The 7,592-nt window shown below is 43.3% G+C and overlaps 4 protein-coding genes across 4 annotated transcripts; all 4 read right to left on the reverse strand.

Annotated features, from left to right (window-relative positions):
- Positions 1–64: 64 nt before the first annotated feature.
- SS1G_06324 (hypothetical protein) lies at positions 65–2,008 on the reverse strand (the record flags this gene model as incomplete). Its single annotated transcript, XM_001592035.1, has 2 exons — positions 65–721; positions 1,310–2,008. Coding segments are annotated over 2 exons (1,356 nt in total), but the record flags the coding sequence as incomplete, so codon positions are not given.
- A 310-nt stretch (positions 2,009–2,318) lies between these two features.
- SS1G_06325 (hypothetical protein) lies at positions 2,319–2,504 on the reverse strand (the record flags this gene model as incomplete). Its single annotated transcript, XM_001592036.1, has 1 exon — positions 2,319–2,504. The coding sequence occupies one exon, from the start codon at positions 2,502–2,504 to the stop codon at positions 2,319–2,321; it is 186 nt and encodes a 61-aa protein (XP_001592086.1).
- Positions 2,505–3,519: 1,015 nt separating this feature from the next.
- Positions 3,520–4,254, reverse strand: SS1G_06326 (hypothetical protein; the record flags this gene model as incomplete). The annotated part of the gene is made up of 1 exon (XM_001592037.1): positions 3,520–4,254. One exon carries the CDS (start codon positions 4,252–4,254, stop codon positions 3,520–3,522), a length of 735 nt encoding a protein of 244 aa, XP_001592087.1.
- Positions 4,255–5,801: 1,547 nt separating this feature from the next.
- SS1G_06327 (hypothetical protein) lies at positions 5,802–6,398 on the reverse strand (the record flags this gene model as incomplete). Its single annotated transcript, XM_001592038.1, has 1 exon — positions 5,802–6,398. The coding sequence occupies one exon, from the start codon at positions 6,396–6,398 to the stop codon at positions 5,802–5,804; it is 597 nt and encodes a 198-aa protein (XP_001592088.1).
- Positions 6,399–7,592: the final 1,194 nt, after the last annotated feature.

Consider the following 7,592-nt stretch of genomic DNA (forward strand, 5'->3'; position numbering starts at 1 on the left):
TCGGCTCCTTTGTATTGTAGTTGGGAGACCACTTTTTATAGCTAGACGAGAGGGAGGCAATTACCTCTTTCCACCAGTCAGTCTCTGCTCGCAGGCACTTTTTACGAAAGATCGTTCGCACACCACTGATCGTGGGTAACTTGTCGGCCGCTTGATCCATGGGTCCAACTGCTCCTGCATTCGCTAGGCGATCCGCCTCCTCATTGCCTTCGATCTCCATATGTCCAGGGGACCACTTTACTCTGATATTGAGTTGTCTGATTGCCTTGTGGCACTTGTGGAAAGCCCATTGCGATGTAGGCGGCGCATCTCCTCGCATACCCCAGATGACTGATGTGCTGTCGATACACATCCAGATCCTACCGTTTGGGGGACCTGCGAGTGTGCTGATCAGGTGCTCCAGTCCGCGCCATGCTCCTATCGCTTCTGCATCGAACACGTGTGAGTCGCTGTGGATCTGTTTGTATCCGGTTGCTATTTGAGTGCCGTTGCGATAGATCGCGTAACCATAGCCAACGTGGTGCTTGCGATCTATAGTCTGCTCGGATCCGTCTGAGAAGATCGAGTAGTCCTCGGGCGGGAGCTTTGGCCACCACTCCTTAAAGGCCTGTGCTGCCTCTTCCTTGGTTCGCCCTTCTGTAGGATCGGTTCTGCATCCTGGCGAGACGTGTGGGCGGAGTAGTTTCGGCCGTTGGGTTTCTGGGATGATCAGGCCGAGCCGCTGGATCCTTGTGAGAGGCCCTCTAGCTGTGCCAGCCCCTCGCCCCCTTTTCCGTATAGTGGGCTTCAAGCGGCTCACTAGCAGGTGCCTGCTGTCGATCGTTTGTAAGCGGAGAGCGAATCTCAGCTTGGCGTGTTCCAGTGCAACTATCCCTGATGGTAGGCCAGCTTCTTTTATAAGTGCTGCAGTCGGTGTAGTTTTGTATACTGGGATTGTTCCTCTTGCAGCCGTATTGATCACTTTGTTGATATAGCGGAGGTGGCCTTTGGTGCCTGTGCTTATACTTGACTCGTGTTGGCCTAGATTGGGTTTCGATCTACCGGCGTACCATACTTCAGTGCCGAATAGCGCCACTGGAAGAACGCAGGTGATCACTGCTTTTCTCAGAAAGGAGGCTGGTGGCCCATGCAGAGTCCGGGCTATTGATCTGATATGCGAGGCTACTTTCATGGCTTTCGCTGTACGTGTTTTGACATGCTGTAGAAATGAGAGCCGGCGGTCGAAGAAGATTCCAAGCCATCTTAGAGTAGGCTGGATGCTTTCACTGGTTGCGATGGGTACTGGAGTGATTATCAGATCCGGGCTTACGACTAATGGTGGATTGGTTGTGTCGTGCCGCCTGGTTATATGGAGTAGCTCGAATTTCTCTGGGGCGAATAGGATTTTATTGTCCTTGCCCCATCGAATGATCTGCCGAACACGTCGTTGGAGGATCCTGGCATTCGTAGATAGATGTTTGGAGGAATGATAGATCGCGATGTCGTCCGCATAGCCGAAGCGGTATTTTGTATCTCGGTTGAGGAGCTCGGCAAGATATAGCATATAAAGTATAGGTGATAATGGGGACCCTTGGGGAGTGCCGCATGCTACTGGATATTCCTTTGTTGTAGTGCCTTCGAGTCTCACCCTGACTTTTCTGTTTGTAAGGAACGAGTCTATAAGCCTGAGCAGCGAGATTGGCCATCCTTGCTTGATCATTCGGTCTAGGAGTCGGCGCTTTAGAAGAGCGTCAAAGGCTCCTTGTACATCCATCGTGACAATCGAGACTACGTTACCAGTTGCTAGTGCAAGCTCTGCATCGTGAGTGAAAGCAGCAGTCAAATCCGTTCCTGATCTCCTTGGGAGTGCCCCGCAGTGCTGTGGGCTGATCACGTTGTGTCTTAGAGCTGTCCAGGATATTTGACTGGCTATGTATCGTTCGAGTCCCTTTCCAATGCAGGAGATCAGGGCTATCGGCCGCCATGAGCGCGGTGACGTTTTATCTTTCTTGCCTACCTTGGGGAGCATCACCACTTCCGCTAGCTTCCATCCTTCTGGATAGTAGTTTAAAGCTAGGCACGATGCAAAGATCTCCCGGATCAGTGTTTTGACGCTCGGCCAGCATGCCTTGAGGAGGCGAACAGTGGCTCGGTCTACTCCTGGTGAAGTGCATGTAGCTCCTAGGCTTCTAACAATAGTAAATGGAGGGTGGCTGGCCTTATTCGACCGTAGCTAATACAGGTTGGGGAGATTGAAAGCCTCAATCTTCTAATGTTTGAATGGGGGAAGTGAAAACTAATACTAGGGAACCAAGCCCGCCTTACAGATACTCTCGTATTCAAGTAAGAGGAATAACAAATGAAATGTAATGAAATTTGACATTGGGGTGATTGCCCAAATTGACCAAATTGACCAAGTTGACCAAATTGACCAAATTGACCAAAATGACCAAATTGACCAAATTGACTAAATTGACCAAATTGACCAAATTGACCAAATTGACTAAATTGACCAAATTGGCCATAATTGATCAATTCAATCACAATCTTCCGGTCCACCCCCCTTCTTCTCCGCCTTCTTCCTCTTCTTCTTCATGCATTCTATTGAGATGCCATGATCTGGTGGCTATTCTCGTTGCCTCGATAAATTCGAGGGTCTTGATGATTCCTGCTTTAGTATGAAGCAGATATTTCATGGTAGGTCGGACTGTGGGGTTATCCTTATTGAGGGTTTTCCTTGCCATTTTATATAAAGGACAACTGAGCAGAAGATGATCAGGAGATTCCTTTCCCCCACATCTACAATTGTCATTAGAGGAGATACCGAATCGTTTCAAATAAGATTTGAAGTATCCGTGTCCAATTTTGAGTTGGAACAGAGCACAGATTGTGCTTCTTTTGATGTTTCCTGGAATTCTGATTTTTGAGCTGATCTTCCAGGGGTAGTTTCTTGAATATGTTGACGATGGTTGATGAAAGTTGTTAGTGTTAAGGATGGCTATCCAGTTCTCTGATTTCATTCTTTTTATATCCATTCCAATGGAGGCATAACTGGTTTCGTGAGATGAGGATGGTATTTTGGTCGCCTCTTTTGCAAGAGAATCAGCTAGCTCATTTCCTTGTACAGATGTATGTCCGGGGACCCAATTGATAGAGATTTCGGCTCCTTTATTTTGAATAGCTTCCGCAGCTTTTATAGCTTTGATTTGACATAATTGACCAGGTAAATCGGAGGGGGTTTTCAACCGGAATAATCCTGCTTGATTATCTGAGTATATGTTGGGTTTCTTAAGACCAGAAAGAGTATCAGATTGAATTGATTGATTTTCTAGCTGAGCAGTTAAGCTGCGAGTATATATTGAAAAAAATGAAGGAATAGGTTAGGTATTCGGCCTTCGGAATTAAAGTGCTTTGAAATCAAAATATTGAAAGCAAACAAACAATATACCAAAAAGGAAAGAATGAATTAAAAGTTGAGTTTTGTTTGCTCCTTATATGCATATGTACTATATATGCATATGCTGCCAAGATCCCAGGAGGTCAACAGTATATCTTGAACTTGTTTCCTGGTTGGGCTATTGAATTTGCGTATTCGATCGCTTTAGCAACTCCTAGAAGCTCCCCATTATAGACAAGCTGATTCACACCTATATTGATAGTCTCTTGATGAGAAATTCGGCCATTTGGTAAGATAACCGCTATCCCGATTCCAATCCCTATTCCCTCTAAAGTGGATGAGGCATCGGTGTATATTGTAATAGTATTTTTGCACCTATATTTGAAAGCCAGATTGTGAATCATCGCAGCTTCTTCTTTTCCTAATTTGCTGATATTGACTTTATATGGAACTTCTTTCTTCCAAGGAGGAAAGTAGAAGTGATGAATTCCTTCTAAAGTGAGAGGATCGAAGTCTTTCTGAATTGAATTTTTGATCTTTTCGAGTTGAGTAGGTTTTAATTGCTTTCTTTGAGGGGTTGCAACTACATCTTGATTCTCCTTTTCTGTAGCCAGCTTTGTAGCTACTAAATTGACAGGATGAGAAGGCGAGATTTTCAATAATCTAAATGCGTATTGTTTGATTCCAGCATTTAGCCGTACTTCTGGAGGGCACAATGCGGCTTCTATTTCCATTGGTTTTATTGGTGAGGTTTTGAATACTCCTAGGATTTTTCGAAGGGCGAGGTTTTGCAAGGATTGAAGGATTTTCTTGAATTGGTTTTGCCCTTTCCACCATAAAATTGAACCGTAGTCAGCTATGCTGGTGACGCATGCCATATAGAGCTGTCTCATTGCCTTGGGACTAAGGCCTTTTTCAGAATTAGCAAGTCTAGCCATTCGGTAGAATGAGGTTTTAGCCTGGGTAGCTCGGATTGTGACATGTTGTTTGAAACTGAGGCCAGGGTCGAACCATATGCCTAGCCATCTGACTAGTGTTGAGGGTTGAATTATCTCCTCGTTCGGAAGCTTGATTGAGGCTGTCTTCGTATCTTTGGATGTAGAGAAGTGTATTAGTTCCGTCTTCGCTAGATCAAATTGAATAGCATTTTCTTTGCCCAGAGCATATATTTGTTTAGTTGCTCTTTCGAGGGAGATGATGTTCTTTTTCCAGGATGTTGAAAATGTTGTTAAAGCTATATCATCTATATATGAGAGATATTTGATTGAATTTGCTGAGAATAGATCTCGAATATAAATTAAGAAGAGGATTGGCGAAATAGGGCTACCTTGGGGGATCCCGGTATTGATCGGTTTGAAGGTTTCAATTTGGCCATCGAATGAGAGCTTGAGTAGCTGTTGACCTCCTGTGATCTTGGCAGCATATGCATGTATATTGCATGATGCATGTAAGGAGCAAACAAAACTCAACTTTTAATTTATTCTTTCCTTTTTGGTATACTGTTTGTTTGCTTTCAATATTTTGATTTCAAAGCACTTTAATTCCGAAGGCCGAATACCTAACCTATTCCTTCATTTTTTGAATATATACTCGCAGCTTAACTGCTCAGCTAGAAAATCAATCAATTCAATCTGATGCTCTTTCTAGTCTCAAGAAACCCAACAGTTATGAGCCCGGTTTGCGGTCCCATGGTCCAGTGGTATCATTTATAATTTCCACTACCAGCGCAACTTGCAATCATCATATTCTTCAGTAAAAAGTTACATTATCGATTATATCGCATCCAATGAGAGTTACTCCTAAAAACTCCAAGCGAGCGATCCCCATGCACCTCGACGGAACAAGCCTCTGAAGAGGGGTAGAGCCAATCAGATGCTCTCAGAACCCTACTCTTGCATACATGCCCCAGAGTCTAGAAAAAATGTTAGACAGTAAAAGGCAGAGGACTATGTTATCCGGCCAATCAACTCAGATCGGATCAGCCAATCATATCCAGGAATAGCCTCAAAAAAAATAATGGCATATCCTGATTCGGCAATCCCTGAGGGGGAGTGTTGACCTGAAGAATGATTATATGAACCCAATTAACCACTCCTCAAGGGTGGCGTCACTTTTGGGCAACAGTAGCCTTTCCTTCAAAAAAGATGAGATCCAGGCGATTAGGCTGGTTGTGTTGACCTCCTGGGATCTTGGCAGCATATGCATATATAGTACATATGCATATAAGGAGCAAACAAAACTCAACTTTTAATTCATTCTTTCCTTTTTGGTATACTGTTTGTTTGCTTTCAATATTTTGATTTCAAAGCACTTTAATTCCGAAGGCTGAATACCTAACCTTATTCCTTCATTTTTTGAATATATACTCGCAGCTTAACTGCTTAGCTAGAGAATCAATCAATTCAATCTGATACTCTTTCTAGTCTCAAGAAACCCAACAGGTTGGGAGGTTTAGATTCTTGCAGATATCTAATAATTTGTTCATAGATACATGATCAAAGGCGCCTTTAACATCCAGGAAGAGAGTTGAGGTTTTCTTCTTGGATCTTGAATTTCTTTCGATTTCGGTAGTGAGTAAGATTGCTGTATCGATGGCTGATTTCTTTTGTCTTCCACCCATTTGAGAGTAATGAAGTAATTGCGTAGTCTCCGCTAAGTAGCTAAGCCTTTGAGCTAGAATTCTTTCACTTATTTTGCCAAGGCAATTTAGTAGGGCGATAACTCTATAAGCTTTTGGGGCCGAGTAGTCTGGTTTTGAAGGTTTCTTGAGTATCGCTCCAGTGGCTTGTTTCCAGCAAGAAGGATGGTAACCAAGGTTGATAAGATGACTGAAGAGGGTGAAGAATGCTTTTGGTATTGCTTTGTACGCTTGAATAATGATATCTTGAGTGATCCCATCGGGGCCAGGGGTCTTTCCTTTGATTTTTGCAGAGCACGCGTTTAGGAGTTCGCTCTCTGTAAGATCAGGCCATTCCCATTTCTTAGATTGTTTATAGCTTCCCAATTGGGCGGTGGGGTGCATGGAGGAGGAGGAAATAGGGTCGATCTAAATGCAGAGCATTTTCCTTCGAAAGAATTTTCTAGTTTAGAGGGATTGGATCGAATATTCGGGATTCGTTCAGTTTGTATATCTTTTGTGTATGACATTGCCTTGAATATGGATTGGGTATCCTCTTTTTCAAGGAACTCATTCCAATGGTTTTTCTTTGCTGTTTTAATAGCTTGGAAGTAATGATTCCTGGCTGACTGATAGATTTTCTTGAACATATTGTCTTCCGGGTAAAGTTTGGCGTTCTCAAATGCATTAGAGAGTCGTTTTCGAAGGGCTTTCAGCTCTGGGGACCACCAGGGTTTAGCTCTTTTTGTGGACTTGATTCTCGGTATACTGGTTTCAGCCGAATAAGTGATTATTCGGGTGAATTCTTTTGCAGCTTCATCCAATACTTGTATGTATTGGCTCTGTCGAGAAGGGAATCAAGAGAGTTGGATTCTGAGGTAGCGATATTAAGGTATTCACTCGAATTTAAGGTGGTTGATATCGATATTTTCGATTTGAGGGTATTCGCGAATTTTTCCCAATCCGCAAGTTTTGTATTGAATCTTGCTGGCTGAGCTATATTCGTTGTACGGGATAACGTGCCCTTTACTTCAAAGAGAATGCTTAAGTGATCTGATCCAAGATCCGGGAGGACTTGCCAATCAGTGATATAGGGAGATACTGAATCTGTGGCTAAAGTAAGGTCTAAGACACTTGGGTTTGTCATATTTGTTCGATAAAAGGTGCTCGTGCCTGGTTCGTTAAATAGAATGAGATTGTGATCCTCAAACCATTCGGTGAGTAGGTCGGCATTTGAGCTTTTGTTAGAGAAGGGGTCCCACCAAGGGTGATGGGAGTTGAAATCTCCTACGAGGATGGTGTGATGAGTAAGAGATCTCTGTGGATAAATTGATTTGATCTTATAGTAGAATGGCTTCGCTTTCATTTTCCTTCTTCTCAAAAAGCCTCTTGAGATCAGGGGTAAACGCATTTACGTGTGGGTCGAAGAGTAAATTCCTCGACCCCGGTCGCGTTGTGGTGATTGAGGCATGCAGGAAACATTCATATGGGTGAAAACAATACATGATGCAGCATATAAGCATTGATAGTTGATAGTCTTAGACACAACAAATTTTGAAGAAAAATTATTTTTACGAAATACACCCTTTTTATATCTCA

The sequence above is a fragment of the Sclerotinia sclerotiorum genome, genomic scaffold (genome assembly GCF_000146945.2).
Source record: "Sclerotinia sclerotiorum 1980 UF-70 scaffold_8 genomic scaffold, whole genome shotgun sequence".
In the NCBI taxonomy this organism is placed as follows: domain Eukaryota; kingdom Fungi; phylum Ascomycota; class Leotiomycetes; order Helotiales; family Sclerotiniaceae; genus Sclerotinia; species Sclerotinia sclerotiorum.